The sequence below is a fragment of the Lathyrus oleraceus genome, chromosome 7, assembly GCF_024323335.1.
Source record: "Lathyrus oleraceus cultivar Zhongwan6 chromosome 7, CAAS_Psat_ZW6_1.0, whole genome shotgun sequence".
Lineage (NCBI taxonomy): Eukaryota > Viridiplantae > Streptophyta > Magnoliopsida > Fabales > Fabaceae > Lathyrus > Lathyrus oleraceus.
Genome location: NC_066585.1, coordinates 284,030,368 through 284,050,739, shown reverse-complemented (window position 1 = coordinate 284,050,739; position 20,372 = coordinate 284,030,368). Strand labels below are relative to the sequence as shown.

The following is a 20,372-nucleotide window of genomic DNA, read 5'->3' as shown; positions in this document are numbered from 1 at the left end:
TAGTAACAAGAAACAAGCTAAGAACAAATAAGGAAATACAAGACAAAGTTAGAGATCCTAAAATAGTTAAGCGGAAACTCCCTTAAATAATGAAAATCCAAATATTCTAATCTAACACAAGCATACCAGCAATGTTCCCTCCAGACCGATAGTTGCAGGTGTGACCACTAGCGCTAAAAAGTATGGAATCAGGATCCTGTGCATCTGCATAATCATGCAAACAAGTTAACCACTAACATAAGCCTTAGTTTCAAACCTATGTTTAATTCTTAAAAACCTCTGCAGCTCCATAGGTAGTCCTGCCCCTACAATGTAGACAGAGGAGATAGTGGAAATTTCGGAGCTAAAGTTTAAAAATTCAAGAACTGACCTCCTGGATGACCATCTGATCAGGTGTAAACATGTAGGGGAATAACCAAGGAACAAATGTTCCAACTATTCCAAAAAGCAACCCAAGTATAGCTCCAATAGCTACAAGAGACCTTAGAAGCGACCTAGCCTGTCAATATAATATAAACTCAGGGAACTTTTGAATAAACATAACAATGTATTGAGAGAATCTGCAATACAAATTAGTAGAAAACACCAGCTAATTGTTTAAAGCTACTCTTCAAACCAAAAAGAAAGATGATCTGCCTATATAATGTGAAATTCAACTGAGCATAATAGAGAGCTCTAAAAGAAATACTGGATATATGAGGTTTGAGGAGAGATCTTCTGAAATCGGTGAATGAGTAACACTAACCTTTTCCAAACTCCGATTTACTCCATAAATCAACTCAGGCATAAATGACTGAGCAGTTTGGGAGAGAGGTTCACCACATACTGTGCATATCCAGAAGATCTGAACCATGACCTAACATAAGAGTTGCATTATCAATGATCATGACTTTGGTGTTCAGAAGATATGCAGATAGACGGCAAAGGAATAGTTAAAAAATATAAGACAAGAGTAAAACTAACTTGATGGGCAGCCGTTGTATGTGTACCCATTGATGTAGCGAAATATATAAGTAGAGAGTAGAAAGCCATCTAAACATCGAAATTTTCAGTTACAATTAAGGGTTCGACTACTCGAGATAAAGAGCAACAAATATAACAAAAATATTGTATTCAACCTTTAGCATCAATGAAACAAATACAGGAGCGGAAAGACTAATTATAGCCAGAAATTCCTTCCCCGAAGGAACGGAGAAGGAAAATACATCGTATCCTTTCTCATTTAGAGTTTGGCACATCATATACGCAGCAACAACCTGAAAATAGGAAGGGGTGTCAAAGCAGTGCAAATTGATTATTTTAGTACATTGAAAATAGGAAAACCCCATTATATATGATAGCATTAATTAATTATGATGCGTGGAAAAATATTCTGAAGTGTTATTAAATTTGTATGAAGAGTACAAACACTAATCTCAAAATATGGAAGCTTTAACTCATTGGCCTGATTAATAAGCTTAATACAAAAAAGCTGACGCTAATTACTTATTTACAACATGATGAGTATGAGTTTGTTCAACCTACTTGTGATGCCAATGTAGCCCATGCAGCCCCAGCAATCCCATAGCCTAAATATCTGCACAGAATTATATCACCAATTCCATTTATAATACTAGCAACCGCCAAAGCCTTCAAGGGTCCCCAAGAATCTTTCATACCAAGACTGCGTGAAAGAATGTGGATACCAAGAATATGAATTAAATGAGAACCCAATAGTTACAATATTATTAAATTTAAAATCATAAAAAGCAACAGTCTATTAAATACAACATTAAACTATTCTCAGGGTAAGAAACACTACTCAAATAGTTCAAAAAACCAAGTTAGAGTCATGCATTAGATGAGATATAACTTGAACATATGATTATAAGTCGAAACAAAGCTCATTTTACCGGTCAGTTGGTCCTAACTTATCTTTACAAAATAAGATTCTAAGGTAAGGATTGACCCCACTTATTAGGGGTGTTCAAAACCAAACCAACCCAATAGAAAACCGCAAACCAAACCAAATCAAAACCGCAAAAAACCGCATTTGGTTCGGATCCGTTTGGGCCATTCTCTAACAAAACCGCACGGTTTGGTTTGGTTTGCGGTTTGTATTTTTCAAACCGAACTAAACCAAACCAAACCGCATTATGTTACAACTCAAATTTCAATTATCCCACATCCAATCCAAAACTCAAACTTAGTATGCCTTAACCTTACAATTAAAAACGATTTTCTCTTCCTCACACTTAGGATTTCAATTTCAACCTTCTTAAATCTCTCCCAGTAGTATCACACATTCTTCTCATCTTCTTTACCATGTACGTTTCGCTTTTTCTACTCTAATATTTCATCTCTTATGTTCTTTCTTTTTTATCTTTTATGTTACTATTTTCTCTTCCAATTACGTTTTTATCGCACATTTCTTCTCAATCCCGTATCTCATATGTTCTTTTTTTCATCTTCTCTAATCTCTCTTCTCATATGTTTTTTTATGTTTTATTATAATTTCTTTGATATTATTTTATTCTACTATTATATATATGCCTTTTATTCCATTTTTGTCTAATCTAATTTTGTCCATATTGAATGCGGAGTTTTTGTCTAAATATGATAAGTTTTTATGTTATTTAGTAATGTATGAATGACTAAATACAAAGTTACGTTGTTCTCTATAGGTGTATGTATGACTCAATAAAAATATTGTAAAAAACCGAACCAACCGAATCAATCCAAACCGCATTGGTTTGGTTTGGTTTGGTTTTATTTTTAAAAGTCAACCAAACCAAACCGAACGGCATGCTTTTTTCTCTTGCGGTTCGGATGATTTTTATCGTCAAAACCGCCCAAACCGCACCGCGAACACCCCTACCACTTATAACCATATATTAAGGTCATATTTCATCCAATGTAAAACTCTTAACACACACACATGAAAAAAAAAATAGTATATTTGCACCTTGCACTCTGAGCAACCAATCCAACAAGCAAACAAGGCCATGCCAATCCTCGAATCTAACACCAAAAGAAGTTCAGTGTGACTAAATCGAGCAGAGGATGATAAACAAAAGCAGAATCTTATTTGAAAGGTTGTATTCTTTATGAAAAGAAATGTTGACATACAAACCTTTATTTACTATTACAAGAAATGGAAATTGAAATTACTCATTTCTCTCCATAAATAGTTTTATAATTTCTTGAGTTTTAAAAATATTAATTACAATCTTAATTTAATTGAAGGACAGTAATCAGAAGGAAAAAAACCTGGACATAAGTATTAGCTGCGGGTACTAAATGTACATTCTTCAGTCCAGTAAAAGCTGCAAAAGGCATAAATAGAACAATTCATCAGTCATGGAGTAGGCTGTGTTACCACTTATACATTAATGAAGTACTATTATCCCAAAAAGAGACACAACTGGACAGAGCTCTCATCTTCAATACCTACGAGCGTTGTTGCACCAAATAGCCTTGTGAACAAAAGCATCGCCAAGCCACAAGCTAACCCAATAAAAAGCAAGACAGATATGTGATGCTGCACTTCCGCCCTGTCCTACACAAACATATTTACTCATGAAAGGCAGTGCAATAAATCATAAAAGTTCTGTCACTTCTGTGTGTTTAAGTTATGGACGTGATGCAACAAAAATGCCAAAAAGTTTACAAGTTTTCTGTGTGTTTACACAAGTTCATATTAAGAATACATCCACTTGATCATTCATTACTTTAGATATTATCCTCCACTTCTATCATTGTTGAGTGTATATTGTTCACATCTTTTATATGTGTCATTTGGTCAATTCCTAGTCAATAGAAGACTAACCAGTCGCTTGAATTCTAACAATCTTTTCATCAATTGTGAATCTCTCACATCACTATACTTTCACTGCCATTACCTACCAACAGAGCACGCTATCCGACTTCATTGCCATAAAGACTTTTGATACAAGGATCTACTCCCCCTCTTTCATCAAGCTAACTAGGATCTAATACCACTTGCTTGAGAATTCGTGAAGTATAAGGAGCAACAAGTTAATAATCAGGATCAAATAAAAGACCAAAATAGAACATTCCCACTTAAAACCGTAACACTTACCATATATATCGTCCATATAATTCATTTAGCTCATTCACAACCAATGTGAAACTAACCAGTCACACAACTATGTTTACAAATACATATTCATCAATATTTTCTATCACATAACAGGAGGGAACTAACCTGTTTAGCAAGTGCAGTAGCAACCATGTTTGAAGTAGCAATCGACAAAAACATGAACGAGTAGCCCAAATAATCGCAAAAAACAGTAGCAGGACCTGCTCGCGGAGAATGAAATACATATGCATCATACATTATTGCGCAATTTTATTAACTAGACAGTGAATGTGATAAAAATACCTAAAGCAGCTAGTTCAATTGAACTTCCTTGACCAACAACTGCAGTATCGATGAGACTCATCAACGGTCCACACAACCAAAGTCCAATTGCCGGTCCAGTAAACAAAACAATTTCCTTTATCTGAATCCATATACTCTGCTCAACCAGCACATTCACTTCTTCTTCATCTCTGTCCATATCAAAACCCTCGCTTATTTGTTCCATGTCTTCAGATTCATCTATGACGTTGTGATTTTGAACTACGCAAGCTGTTAGTCCCAAGTGACGGTGCTTCGACGATATAATGCATTGGTTAGTTGAATGGATAGTGGCGTTCTTGAGAAGGGAAGGGGCCAGGGAAACACGAGGTAAGTGGCGGTTGGGGTGTGAAATGAGTTTGCGGTTTTGAAGGAGAGAAGTATGATTGAAATGCAGTGAGAGTCTGTGCGCCATTGTTGTTGTTATCTGAAAGGGGAAAGAAGCAAACGAGAATTTGGGACGATGACAGAAAGAGAAAGAAAACGAGTGGTTGTAGTAACGTTCAAATCCGCGGGAATGATTTTTTTTTTTTTAAATGGGACATAAGCCTTATCTTTTATTCCAATCGGGCTTTGACCCCATATTCAGTCATGGCAATTTCTTTTCCCATTCTTATGGTGTAAGTCACATCTTTGAAAATTCAAAAATGTCTTCAGATTTTTTGGATATATATCTTTGAATGTATTAAAGATCATTTTTGTTAAAATTTAGTCTGAAGATGCATCTGCTAAGATTTATGTGGTGATTTCGCTTATGCATCTCCGAAATCTTTTATGCATGTTTTTTGGCAGAAACATTGTCCTAAGTTTGTATTTTTTATGAATCCAAACTCATTTTAATTAGACTAATATTATCATTATTTGATTCAAACATTAATACACACTAATATTGTATAACAGGGTAATGCGTTAAGTAAAAAATATTTAGTCATATTACGAACATTGTTCTCAAGGTATGGTAAAAAATACAAAAACATCCCAAAATACAAATAAAAGCATAACATAATGTGTATGCCTAATCCTAACCCCTGCCTCCTCAGTAAGAATGGAATGTTCTAGGGCAGTCGCATCATCGCCACCTCTCTCAAACAACTCAGACTCCATGCTCTCATACGCAATTCATATAATATTATGATACATTGGCCACACGACAATGGCATGGTCATCCCTGATCTGCTCATTCTCTATGATCTCCTCATGAGTAGGCCTAGGTGGATGTCCAAGAGTGTCTGGTGTCATGACACGGTGTGAGACACTATTGAACCAAGTCATGTAACTGTCCGCATAAGACCATTGACTTATGGATGACATACTCTAATACTCCTTTGTACCAGAGGACTCTCATAGTCTGTTAGTATGTCATCAAGATGTCTCTAACTATGTTGTTAGGAGCATACATGATGGTGGATCTCATAATGATCCCACATATCCAAACTGACGCATGCATCGCTCCGACAGATATCTGCACATCAGATTCGTCCCACATGCTAACCATCTAGAGTAAAATAAAATGGGGTTGAAGGGAACAGTGTTCAAGTGGTGCCCAATTGATGTCGTTGTGCTGAGTCCGGTCATGTACACACGGAACAGGCGTACAACATCATTCCCTTTGCACGGGCAATATAGGAAAGCATGTGGTAAATCTTCAGTATACTTTAGCACACGATCAAACTCATGGATACGGTGAAAGTGTGATAGGATTCATCCCTGGAAGTTAATAAGGAAAAATTATTAGTAACAAGTGTAAAAGCAATGGTCTTAATATTAATAATGGCTATGGAAATTAATGTCGGCAGGGTTCATGAGCTTGTCATTTGCTTTGTCGTCCAAAGAGAACCTTCACTCAATTTGAAGTACAGGTATATTAAACAGACGCCCCCCAGTTCCACTAGTGAATGGCCGACAAGTCGATGAAATACTTAAGGTATGCCACATCGAAGTAGGTTGCACTTTTATCGATAAAAAAGGATGCAATTCGGATATGCATCTTCGAAAAAGCTTGTGCATGAAACAATGGCAAAAACTGATAAGAGTTTTCCCCTAACAACAAAAAATGCATCCAAATTCATAGTTGATGTCTCTAAAAGCTATTTGTTACAAATTTGACTACTACGTAATGCATATATAACAAACTATTTTACCTAATACATTAATCTAAACTCTAAATAAGTTAAACGAGAAACTTACTCAAAAAGGTGTTGATGATGAATGAGTGGAGTTAGTTGGGATTGAAATGCTTGAAGTAGAAGTAGTGTTTATCCTTGAAGAAGCTTGAAAAATGGAATGGATGTGTTTTGCTCACGAGCTCCAATGGTAAAAAAAATGTTTCTGAAAATGAAGAAGGATAAGAGGGAGGGTCTGGCGCGCGTTATATATACATTAAACACTTTCAGATATGCATGTCCGAATTTTCTCATGGGTTTGAAATTAAGGGTTATTTCGGAGATGCATCTACGAACAAACCATAAAACAAATACGAAGATGCATCTCCGAATTAAATTTTCGAAAAGTGAGAAAATAGTGATTTCAGAGATGTATCTCCAAAAACTGAGGTCATTTTTTACTATTCGCCAAGGGTCTGGGAGAACATATAAGGGTGGGAAACGAAATTTCCTTCATAGATATCATGTTCTTATCACTATGGCCTATTAGCCAAGTGATGGACTCTCTCATTGTGATTTTTGTTTACATGATTTATGGACCAACTACAAAAATACCCTAGAGTTTTCAGAGCCTTTTTCCATTATCGTCCCCACATAGGTTTTATCTATTTTGTTAAGCGTCGTTTTCCCTCCTCCACCCATCTGAAAAAATTTCTCCCATTCTTCTTCCATCTGCGTTAATCGCTTTTTGTTATGGTTTCCTGTTGTTTCCCCATCATTACTCTTGTATTTGTCCCCATACGAGATTCCCTTGTTTCTCTCCATCATATCTCTAATCGTATTGCAATCAGTTATGAGCTTCAACTGCGTTGCCTTCATCTTCTTTGCAAGTTCAATAACGTTCAAGATAGCTTTGGCTTCAGCCGTTGTAGGGTCATTATACCCATTTTGATTTCACATCATTGTGGAAATGGTTTTTCCATCAGCATTTCTGATCCAAGCTCCTAAGTTTTACTCTCCAGGAATAGACAAGTTCGCATCCATGTTGGCAATTATTGTTTGATTTTCCCAGGTAATTTGGTTCTCTTGATTGTCAGTCTTCTACATTTTTTATACTATTGTGTCTATCAAAATTCCTCGTGTTATTATGGTTTTTTCCTTTACTATTAGCCTATAGATTTATATACCATATGTTGATGTGATTTATATTGTTTTGCCCCCTTTTCTTTTTTTAATTTGCATTATTTTCATTTGTAGCTTGATTTTCCATCTGAGGGATTTCTTTACGATAAGGATTTTTCCAAAGGTTTTCATCCATTTTCTCCCTCATATTATCTCCCTGCTCCCTTTCCTTACCGTTGTTATTTTTGCTTTCTTAAGCGGTTATTTTGCTGCTATGCTAATAGTACGATAATTGTATCACTAGTACTTTCTCCCTTCTGTAAATTTCATAACTTTCTTGGTCATAAGACTTATCAATGTATAATTTTCATGTATTTGGTGCATAATTCTTTAAAGGATGAAATGCTCACGTTTTCTGAGAAACAGAAGCCTCGGGCAGAAGCTGATTCATACCCCTACACAGAGGAAACCCTCTTTGTCGAGCTTGTGGAGGTAATGATGGTCGATGTCACTGAAGGCTTCAAAACCAAAGTTGATGAGGTCAACATGCTCGACTATACCGAGCAGGTGAAAATGGTATATCCTAGAGATGAAAAGGATCTAATTGACGTCATAAACATATGTAAGCTTAAAGACTCTTAAGTTATGTTTTGCCCTCGCTGCAACACGGTTTTCAACAAATAAGTTGCCAAAGAGTTAGAGAAAATCAGACCCTATACTTGCCAATCAAAGAGGTTTGGTATGCAAAACAAATAGGTTATGTGTTTCTTCGAAAAGAGGGGAATCCCTCATAAAACATAACAAAGCAGGACTTATATCCCACCAAGCAATGTCCCCTTAGGAGAATGAGTCAGATCTACAAGAAAAGCAGACAACCATCAATAAAAATGGAGATCGAGTGAAGTTGGTATATGATCGGCGTACCAAGATAATTCACAAATGTTAAAGAAGTATTCATATACTTCCAAGAACAAGTTGGGCAAGAATAATATGACCAAGACCCAATGGAGAATGCGCCAGTAAAAGAAGAAAGAGGCCTTCAAAGCAGAAAGTTCAAGCAAAATTGGAAGTGTTCAAGCTATAAATGAGGTAAAATCGACTAAAAGGCATGTAAAGTAGAGGTTATTTCCTCCTTTCCACCCGTGGCAAAGTCCAAGGAGAAATATGCCACACATGACCAAGATGAAGACATGGTTACCAATGATTTCAATTCTGGGTCTGAACCTGAACTAGTTTATAACGTGATATTTATGTTAGCTATTGAATATGATACGGTCACTGAGGTGACCAAAGAAGAATACAATGGTTTGGATGAAGAGTTGGCTAAGCAAAAACCCTTGTGTTATTATGTGATGAAAGACAGCTTAGTCGATGAAGGCAAGGTTGTATTTGAAAGACCTGATATAGAAATGCAACAACATTTGAAGCCATTGTTCATTAGTGTGAAGTTTGAAAACGTGGGGATAAACAAGGTCTTAGTAGATGGTGGAGCTTGTATTAACATAATGCCACATTCCTTGCTAAGGAAAATTGGCAAATTCGACACAGACTTGAAACCCCACAACATGGTTTTATCAAACTATGAGGGGAAAGCAAGTAAACCTCTAGGGGTTATACAGGTGGAAGGTGTTGTAGGGATAACTACCAAGAAAACTTTGTCTTTTGTCATTCCAACCAAGGCGAACTATAACTTGCTCTTTGGTAGATAATGGATTTATGGGGAAGGAGTATTCCCTTCGACAATGCATCAAAGAATCACAATTTTGAAACCTGGTGGAATTGTCGAAAACATCAAGGAAGACCAAAGTTATTTCTTGTCCAACGTAAATCACATAGATCGAAGCAAATTTGACATACAATTGGAAAACATTTTTCCATGTACACATGCGGGAACAAGATTCTCCTTGTAGGCAGATGTCTATCATTCAATAAAGTTACACCTCACTCATGGATTTATGTGGGAGTATGAGACCATTGGAGGATATAATGGATGGTTAGAGTCATATAAGAATAATTATTAAGTCGAGCGTGCTTGCGTGAATTTTGGCATATATGGCTAAAAATAGAATAACAACGACCTTAGAGGCTAAACATCAAAGAAAGGTGGTTGTCAAATCCAACCATATTGAGGAGAACAATCTAATGATTATGGAAGATCCACTTCCAGAAAGCCAGAGGATCAACTGCATCTATGATGATGAGCCTTTGGCATTTAATAAAGACCATTTAACTTCAACCATGAGGATCCACGCACAAGACCCTTTAAAAGAGGTCGATTTAGGAAATGGTGCAATCAAAAGGCCAAAATTCATAAGTTCCCGTATTGAACTAAGAATGAAGTCTTAGATGATTGATTTGCTAAGAGAGTTCAAGGATTGCTTCTTATGGGACTATGATTAAATGTTAGGGCTCAATCGAGAGTTGGTGGAATTAAAGCTACCAATTCGACCTGACAAGAGACCGGTGAAGTAAACACAAATGAGGTTTTCACCAAAGATAATGTCAAAGATCAAAGAGGAAATCAAAAGGCTTCTAAGGAATAAGTTCATAAGAACTCCCATGTATGTCGAATGGCTAGCAAACATTGCTCATGTGATTAAAAAGAATGGGACTCTTTAAGTCTATGTAGACTTTAGAGACCTAAATGTTGCTACTCCAAAGGATAAATACCCAATGCTTGTGGCAGAATTTCTAGTCGATCAGTAGGAGGCTTTCAGTATATAAGTATTTTAGATGGTTATTTTGGATATAACCAAAATTTTATTGCAAAGGAAGATGTGTCGAAAATGGCATTTTGATTCCCAAGAACTTATGGATGGGTAGTGATTCCTTTTGCTCTAAAGAATGTTGTACAACATACCAAATGGCGGTGAATCATATGTTTCATGATTTTATTGAAACCTTTATGCAGGTATACATTGCTGACATAATCATTAAATTCTCGTCGAAAAATGGTTATCTGGACCACCTTTGACAATCCTTTAAAAGGATGAGTGAATACAGACTTAAAATGAACCCATTAAAATGTGCTTTTGGTGTTCATGCAGGTGATTTTTTAGGTTTTGTGGTTTATAAAAAAGGCATAGAAATCAACCAGAATAAAACAAAGGCTATATTAAATACCAAGCCTTCATCGAACAAAAAATAAATCCAACCCTTGTTGGGAAATATAAACTTCTTGAGAAGGTTAATTTCGAATCTAAGTGGAAAGACAAACGTTTTTTTCTCCTTTGTTACATTTGAAGAAAGGAGAAGGATTCAGATGGGAACCAGAGCATCATAAAGTGTTTGAAGATATCAAGACATACTTGTGGAATTGTCCTACATTATTCCCTCATGAGAGGAATAGACCAATGAAGTTGTATATTTCTACATTCAATTCAACAATAGGCAGTATGTTAGCTCAAGAGGATGATGGTGGCGTCGAAAGGACCATTTATTACCTTAGTCGAGTGTTGATTGATACAGAAACTATATATAGCTCGATAGAGAAATTGTGTATTTGTTTATATTTCTCTTGTACAAAGTTGAATTATTATATAAAGCCAACATATGTGTTTATCTATTCTCACTTTGACGTTATTAAACATATGTTTTCGAAACCAATTTTACATAGTAGAATTGGAAAATGGACTTTAGCTTTAACTGAATATTATTTAACATGCACACCTTTGAAGGCCATGAAAGGTCATATTATTATTGATTTTATTGTAGATCATATAATAGTCGAAGCAACCCAAAATTATGTCGAACTTAAACCTTAGAGGTTATACTTTGACGGTTCCAGACATAAAAATGGAACTGGCATTGGAATTCTAATTATTTCCCCCAAAGGAATTCCAACCAAATTTAAATTCAAAATCCAAAGGTGTTGCTCAAATAATGATGTTGAATATGAAGCCCTAATTATAGGCCTCAAGATCCTACTAGACTTGGGGGCAAAAGAAGCCAAAATCAAAGGTGACTCATAATTGGTTGTGAAGCAGTTGATAAAAGAACGTAAGTGCATCAAATAGAATATATTTATGTACTTCGTCACAACCAATTCACTTCTAAAAATATTTGATATAGTCGACATCAAGCATGTGCCTCGACTAGAGAATCAAGAGGTAAATGATGTAGCCCGTGTAGCTTCAAGATATAGAGTCCCCAAGGAGAAGTCAAAAGAATTAATTGAAGTCAGGGAAAATTTGATTTTGCCTAGTATTCTTCCCTCATAATTGTAAAATTCTAAACTGGTGACAGTAGAAAGGTTGGAAGAATTGAAAAATCCTGAAATTTTTGAATTTTTTTCCATTGACAATTTTTTTGAACAATGATTGACGAAAAAAATCATAGAATTTTTGGAAAATCCAACAGAGACAACAAATTGAAAGATCAAGTATAAGGCATTAAGTTATGCTATTATTAGCAACGAGTTGTTTAAAAAGACTCTAGAAGGAGTTATACTGAAATGCCTTAGTGAAAGTGAAGTCTATTTGGAATTTTTAAACGTCCATAGTGGATCATGTGGAACCCATCAAGCAGGTCATAAAATAAAATGGCTTTTGTTTGAAAAGGGGTGTATTGGCCAACTATGTTGAAAAACTACATAGAATTTTCCAAAGGGTGTCAAGAATGCCAAAATCATACAAGGATCCAAGATGTCCCTGCAAGTGAATTGCATTTGATTGTCAAGCCTTAACCATTTAGAGAATGGGCATTAGGTTTAATTGGTGAAATTTGACCTACATCATCTCAGGGTCATACGTACATATTCATAGGCATAAATTATTTTACCAAATGGGTTGAAGTAGTGCCTTTGACGAATGTTGATCAAGATGTTATGATCAATTTCATTCAGAGTCACATCATTTATAGGTTTGGAATTCCTGAAACCTTAACCACTAACAAAAGTATAGTATTTACTGGTCAAAAGATGGTTGAGTTTGCTTCAGACTCAAGAATTAAACTTCTAACTTTTACCACTTATTATGCTCGAGTAAATGGTCAAGTCGAAGTTGTCAATAAAATCATAATTGGCCTAATTAAGAGACATGTGAGTCGAAAGCCAAATAATTAGCATATGACTTTGGACCAAGCACTTTAGGCTTATCAAACGTCTCCTAAGGAATGAACTAACTCTACTACTTTTGGAATGGAATTTAGTCATGATGCAGTCTTGCCTGCTAAAATATACTTACAGTCAGTTAGAATCCAAAGGCAATGTGAGATTCCATCAGACCATTATTGGAATATGACGATGGATGAGTTGGTCGATCTAGACAGGGAGAGGTTAGTTGCTCTAAACATTCTTATAAGATATAAATAACGAATAGTTAAGGCTTACAACTAAAAGTTTAAGTCGAAGGCTTTACAATTGGTGACTATGTTTGGAAAGTAATTATGCATATGGATCGAAAGGATAAAGCTTGGGCAAATGGTTACCAAACTAGGAAGGGCCATTTTGAATTAATCAAGTGTTCTCGAGTAACGATTATGAAATTGAGGAGTTAGATCCTAATAGTAGAATTCTAAGGGTAAATGAAAAGCCCATAATCTCGTCAAGCACGGTAAAATACATGATCAAGGGTCTTCCTTCAACAGGCGGAGACAGAATCGAAGGTTCGAGCATATACTCTTTGATACTATCAAAAGCTTTTTGGAAATCTTTGGTCCAATCACATGACTGATCTTTCCGAAGAAGCTTGAATATAGGTGGACATGTGGCAGTCATATGTGATATAAATATTGAGATATAATTCAAGCGGCCGAGAATACCTCTGACTTGCTTCTCAGTTTTAGGTGCAGACATCTCTTGTATTGCTTTGACCTTGGCAGGATCAACTTCAATACCCTTCTCGCTAACAATAAACCCCAACAACTTACCAGAAGGAACACCAAAAGTACATTTATTAGGATTCAAGTGGAGTTTATACTTCCTCAAACGCCGGAATAACTTCAACAAATGCTTAACATGTTCTTCTTCATCACTTGATTTGGCAATCATATCATCAACATAAACTTCGATCTCTTTATGCATCATATCATGAAAAAGGGTAGTCATAGCTCTCTAGTACGTTGCACCAATATTCTTTAAACCGAAAGGCATCACTCTATAACAGAATGTTTCCCAGGGTGTAATGAATGTGGTCTTCTCCATATCTTCAGGTGCCATCTTGATCTGATTATAACCGGAAAATCCGTCCATAAAGGAAAAGACTTTGAATTTAGTTGTATTGTCTACCAACATGTCAGTGTGTGGAAGAGGAAAATCATCTTTCGGACTAGCTTTGTTCAAATCTCTATAATTAACACACATGCAGACTTTTCCATCCTTCTTAGGAACATGCACAATGTTGGCCACCCATTGCGGATACTCGAAGGTGACAAGAAAACCAGCATCAATCTGCTTTTGCACTTCCTCTTTGATCTTAACTTCCATATCAGGACGAGTTCTTCTCAACTTTTGCTTGACCGACGGGCATTCTAGCTTCAACGATAATTTATTCTCCACAATCTCAAAATCTAAACCAAACATGTCTTGATATGACCAAGTAAACACATCTGAATATTCTCGAAGAAGATCAATCAACCCCTTCTTAGCCTCTGGACACGGTTGAGACCCAATCTTGACTTCCTTCACATCATCTTCGGAACCCAAGTTGACTAGTTCAATCTGCTCTTCAAATGGCCGAATGGTTTTTTCCTCATGCTCAAGTAAACGAGATAATTCATCAGATACTTCATCATCATCAGTCTCTTCCTCGGCTTCAAACACAAGGAAATCAAAGTTTGGAGAGGGAGTAGGATCATTGTATTCAATGGGTTTGAGAACCAACCTGCATAATGATTTGATATTTTATTTTAGAGAAGTGAATTGTGACCCAAATATTATACAGATAGAAGATTATTATTTATTTATGTTTTTTTTGTGATTTCCATTTTCAGAAAAGCAAAAAGTAAAAACAAAACATCATAGATGTGGATGAATAAAATTATATTTTATTGATGATAATAGAAATGCCCAATAATGTTCATTTCTCCCTTAGGCATAGGATAAGGATTTTTATTAAAAATGAAGAACAAATTACTTAGAGCGATGAATAACAGTAGGAACATCAACGGCAACCCAATTGTTGTAAGTTTGGCCATGCGTCACGAAGTTGGCGCAACTTTCGTCTTCATCGTGACCATTCTCAATCACAGCAGCTGAGTGTTGATAATTCCCATGTGTCATACGGTGAACTGACTTTGATGTTTTTTGCTTTGGAAAGCAAATGTCGCGGATAGCAAGAGTCGCCACCGACTTTTCTTTTATCCAATAAGGAAAGGTGGAAAAGAACAGGAAAGACCTTAATTAGATTTTGGGTTCGGGAGGTACATTATACAAAGGGAAGGTGTTAGCACCCTTTGTATCCATGGTTATCCATGGGCTCTTAATTGCTTGATCACTTATGTTTGTCGGGAAAAAGTGTTTGTGAATTGCTTAAAAAATGTTTTGAAAGGAGAGTTTAACTTTGTAATGATTCTTGTACGAATGTATACAAAGTATTTATCTCGTTTAATTTTGAAAGCGGTTTAGAAAAATATAACTTGGCAATGATTCTAGTACGAATGTATACCAAGTGGTGATTTTCTAGTAATTGCAAAGTGTGTAGTATGAAAAATGTTTTAGGTTGTGAGCCAGCAATTAAGAGTTATACCCACCCAAGGTCTTTATGGGCATTTCCTATCCTTATGAGGGTAAAACTGTCCTTACTATTGAGAAGTAAGTGGTCTTATCCCTTTGGATGTAAAGGGACATTGTAGGGTCATCGATTGGTCATTGAAGGCAACATTTATAAGGATACCTTAGCATTCGAAGGGGCGATCATCATTTAACCGTAGGCTACAACGACGGGCCATCGAGGGACAAAATCATATATTCGCAGGCAACATCCGAGGGACAATGATTTATTTTATAGGGGCATGATGATTTAATCGAAGGGTCTTTGCTAAGTGTATCCCCACATTCGCGGGACATGACCGTAATACCGTAATACCGTAAGGTAACAAAGAGAGGTCCAAGACCACATATTCAAAGGCAATATTTTACAATCAATTAGGTAGTTGTAATCAATTAGGTAATTAGGTCCACGTTAAAATTAATTAGGTAATTAGGATGGATCTCCACATTAAAAATCAATTAAGTACTTAGGATGAATCTCCACAAGGGTATCCCACAAATAAAGTGGAATACCTAGCAAGCCACTTTTCCGGGAATATGTAAGCCCTTACAAAATTCAGCAAACGGGTTAGAATATCGAGACAAAGTGCAATTGAGAATTGCACTACAAAAGAAACACAACAGTAGTAATGTCAGGCGAAATAATGCATGATTATAATGAATCAGATCAGGTAGGCACAAAACAGAACAGAAAAATTCAGCGACTGTCATGTTCGCTGCTGCCTCGCCTAGTGAAGGCTTAGCGAGTGCTCGCTACATGCTCGCTTAGCGATGTGCTAGCGAGCGGCTACGGGTTTTGAGTTTGACAGCAGTACGATTTCCGGAACTCCGAACCCTATGGCATTCAATTACAGAAATAACATGGTCAAACATTCAGGATATTCAGGCATACTTAAACTCACATGCAAAATCTAATTACATATCCAAAAATTCAATCATGATGCATTATGTATTTAGAGAATACAGATTGGAAGCATAAAACAGTAGTGATGCGCAAACCTGTTTGCAATTGAATTGCAACGTTGAATTGGCAGATCACTTTTGGTATCGGATTGAGTTGGGCGGAGGTAACCTTTGTGCAGATGAGTTGCCTTCAGGGTTTCCTTTAGGGTTGCTCTGAATTCTCTTGGTTAGCCTCCAAGGTTTGATTGTTAGGGTTCCGGTTCGTCTCCTTCTGTTGTCCCTCTTTCTGACTGAAATGTTGGTATTTATAATGGTTTGTTGTGACCTAATGGGCTCAGAATGAAGCCCAGCATTTTCTGGTATTCGCAAGCTTCACTAGGCGAGTGGCGTAGCGAAGGGTTCGCTAGGCGAAGGAGTTGCTCGCCTAGCGAGCATGCCAGTTTGGGCCATTTCCTGGATTTGGCCATCTGTGAGCTGGGTCTTGGTTCCTTTAAGGTCAATGCCTTGGAAAATAAGTTGGGGTGCCTTAAAAAATGTCTTGCAAAATTAACGGGCAAATTTTGGGGTATGACAGCTGCCCCTGTTCAATTTTCTTGAACCGAGAGAATTAGGATGGTATGTATGCCATTCGTGGTCTGGAGGTGGAAGATTATTTAACACTTAGAATGCCCCAAAATTTTCACTTGTTAATCAACAGTTTGTCTTGATGAAGATGGGCTTAAAGATGCCATCCAGGAAGTGCGTCGTACATTAGATGATATCTGAAGACATGGATGTCATACCGGGTCATACGCTAGACCATATAGTGAGTCATCCATTAGGCTGTCGACTTCGCCGGGGAGTCAGAGTGTGTTATACGTTGCTGGGGATAAGGGATCAGAATGGATCATACGCTAGACCGTATCTGAATAGCAAAGTGAGTTGTTCATTAGGCGGATGACTTCGCCGGGGAGGAAAGATCAGAATGGATCGTACGCTAGATCGTATCTAAGTTGCGGAATGAGCCGTACGTTAGGCTGTATCTGACGAAGGTAGAATCAGAATGGATCGTACGCTAGATCGTACCTGAGTTGAATATCCAAATGGGCCGTACGTTAGATCGTATCTGAGTTGCAGAATGAGCCGTACGTCAGGCTGTATCTGAAGAAGAAAGTAGTCGTACGCTAGACTACACCCCGGAATGTACCGTACGTTGGGCAGCATCTGAGGACTTGAAGGTCCAACTGGGTCGTACATTAGACCGTATTGGAGTAGTTGAAGGTCAGAATGGATCGTACATTAGATCGTTTCTGAGTTGAAGGAGTCATATGTTGAGCTGAATCAGAATGAACCGTATGCTAGGCTATATCTGATAGTATTTGTATATGTTGTATTTGCAATGAACATCTGGGGTGGGCTTAAAGATGCCACTATTGGGCGGATATCAGAGTGCTTGCCAGAGTGAATGCTCATATGGATTGTATCTGAGAGATGTAGTTGAATCTTGAATGTAATTGATAAAGATGTCTGTCTGGATGGACCTTTGTTTTGACTGTATTAGGAGGATAATTAATTGAAAAATAAAGTTAGCTCCATGCCATGTCATGATGCATGAGATGTTTTATGCTTATGAAAATAAATGCGAACAATGTATGCATGCGTATGTTGTGAAATGATGTAATGAATGAATTATGCGTCTGAAAAGTTTTTCCTGGCGACTCCCTGGGGAAAATGAATCCCCATCTTCTGGTTGGAAATGCTTGTATTGATGACCCTTTCTTGGCTGGGGATACTTGATTTCTGTCTGATGGTAGAGATATTCAACAGAGTCTGGCTGGGGGATGGAGGAGATGATCCGTCTGTCTAGCGATGCCAATTCCTTCTAGGGAGTAACTGGTTTATGCTGGGGAATAGAATTAGCAACTGGGTTCGTTGGAAAGCATGGTTAGACATTCTCCTCGATCCTGAAGTCTTTTAGTAATTGCTATTTCCGTTTTATGCATGTATTTTGATAAACATCAATCATATTCAAATGCATATATCAATTCAAATTAAATCAATGGACGTTTATGCAAGCCAAACAGAAAAAGTAAAACAAAAGCATTTTTTTTTTGGAAACAAAATTGTATTGATTTTGAAAGAGGGCCTATAAACAGGTCATTTGTGTACAAAGAGACAGAAATCCTAGTAAGAGGAAATTGTCGAGAACATAAAGAAAAAGCTATGAAGGAAAAGTCCTATCGATTTTAATTCTGCTACTGTCATTATGTCTTCAAGCATCTCATCTCCTGCTGTCGGATAGAAGTGATTGGCTTGTTCAGTCCCTTTGACTTGGGTGAAGCTGACTGAGAACGGGACATAGTCATACGCTTTTAATCCCTAATTTCTGCCTGGACCACCTTTTCAGGTTTTCAGTCCACCAGGATATCCTTTTTTGCCCAAGCCGCCTTTTCAGGTTTTCGACTCGTCGGGTGTACATTTTTATATGTTTATCCCTAATTTTTGCCCGAACCCTTTTAGTTCGCCGGGATGCCCTTACTTTTGCCTAGATACGTCGACCTAGCGGGTCTCTTTCATGCGTAGTATTTTTTAACTATGTCTGCGTTCACGGGATGTGGGAAGTCTTCGCCATCCATCGTAGCAAGTATCATGGCTCCACCAGAGAATACCTTCTTAACTACAAATGGCCCTTCGTATGTGGGGGTCCATTTGCCTCTGGGATCACCTTATGGTAGAATGATACGCTTGATCACCAAGTCGCCAATTTGATACACCTGTCTCTTGACCTTTTTGTTAAATGCCTGGGTCATGCGCTTCTGATATATCTGCCCATGACAAACAGCCGCAAGTCTCTTTTCATCAATCAAATTTATCTGATCGAGTCGAGTTTGAATCCACTCATCCTCGTCTAAACCTGTCTCTTTCATGATTCTTAGAGAGGGAATCTGAACTTCCATCGGTAAGACGGCTTCCATTCCGTAGACTAAAGAGAAAGGAGTTGCCCCTGTCGAAGTGCGTACTGAAGTGTGATAACCATGAAGAGCAAACGGTAACATCTCATGCCAGTCTTTGTACGTTACTGTCATCTTTTGTATGATCTTCTTGATATTCTTATTAGCAGCCTCCACGGCGTCGTTCATCTTTGGCCGGTACGGAGAAGAGTTATGGTGTTTTATCTTGAACTGCGTGTAGAGTTCAGTAATCATCTTGTTGTTCAAATTAGTGCCATTATCAGTGATAACTCTTTCAGGGACGCCATATCGACAAATAAGACTATTCTTGATGAACCGTTCCACCACATTCTTGGTGACAGAAGCAAATGAGGCTGCCTCTACCCACTTTGTAAAGTAATCAATAGCCACGAGGATGAAACGATGTCCGTTGGAAGCAGTAGGTTTAATCTCTCCAATCACATCAATGCCCCACATTGCAAAAGGCCAAGGGGCTGTCAACACGTTTAATGGAGCAGGAGGCACATGTACTTTGTCCGCATAGATCTGGCACTTGTGACAAGTTCTGGAGTGATGGTGGCAATCAGCTTCCATGGTAGACCAATAATACTCTGATCTCAGAACCTTCTTGGCCATTGTATGTCCACTAGAGTGAGTCCCAAAAATACCGTCATGCATGTCTTCCATAATCTTTTCTGCTTCCTTTTTATTCACACAACCAAGCAGAGTCGAATCATGATTACGTTTGTATAATACTCCATTACTCAGAAAGAATTTAGCGGAGAACTTCCTCAGAAATTTTCTATCATTGATGGACGCCCCTTCAGGGTATTCCTGAGCTTCTAAATATCTTTTTACTTCGTGGAACCAAGGTTTCTCTTCTACTTCAGCAACGTTAAGTTCATAACAATATGCTGGTTCATCTAGTCGTTCAATGGTGATCATGGGAGCTTCATTGTCCCATCTGACTCTGAACATAGATGACATGGTGGCCAAGGCGTCTGCCAACTGATTCTCTTCTCGTGGAATATGTTCGAATGTAATCTTTTCAAAGTATGGGATTAATGTCAACACCCGCTCTCGATAAGGGATGAGATTCGGATGTTTAGTGTCCCATTCTCCTTTGATCTGACTGATTACTAATGTTGAGTCTCCGTACACACTCAAAAACTTGATTCTCAGGTCTATAGCAGCTCTGAGTCCCA

The 20,372-nt window shown here is 37.4% G+C and overlaps 1 protein-coding gene across 5 annotated transcripts in view; it reads right to left on the bottom strand.

Moving 5' to 3' along the window:
* Positions 1-4,934, bottom strand: part of LOC127101274 (protein DETOXIFICATION 46, chloroplastic) — a 31,668-nt gene extending 26,734 nt beyond the window's left edge. For 3 of the 5 annotated variants that reach the window (XR_007794600.1, XR_007794599.1, XM_051038644.1), the window contains exon 1: positions 4,385-4,931. Coding sequence is in view for 2 of the 5 variants with exons in the window: in XM_051038644.1 (XP_050894601.1) it covers positions 4,385-4,817 (433 nt within the window). In the remaining 3 variants the exon portion in view is untranslated. Of the gene's footprint in view, positions 1-126; positions 205-370; positions 500-745; positions 857-963; positions 1,033-1,118; positions 1,257-1,524; positions 1,664-2,944; positions 3,001-3,249; positions 3,306-3,429; positions 3,539-4,207; positions 4,303-4,384 lie in introns of all 5 variants that reach the window. The other 2 variants (XR_007794598.1, XM_051038643.1) reach the window with 1 other exon arrangement.
* Between the last annotated feature and the right edge of the window lie 15,438 nt (positions 4,935-20,372).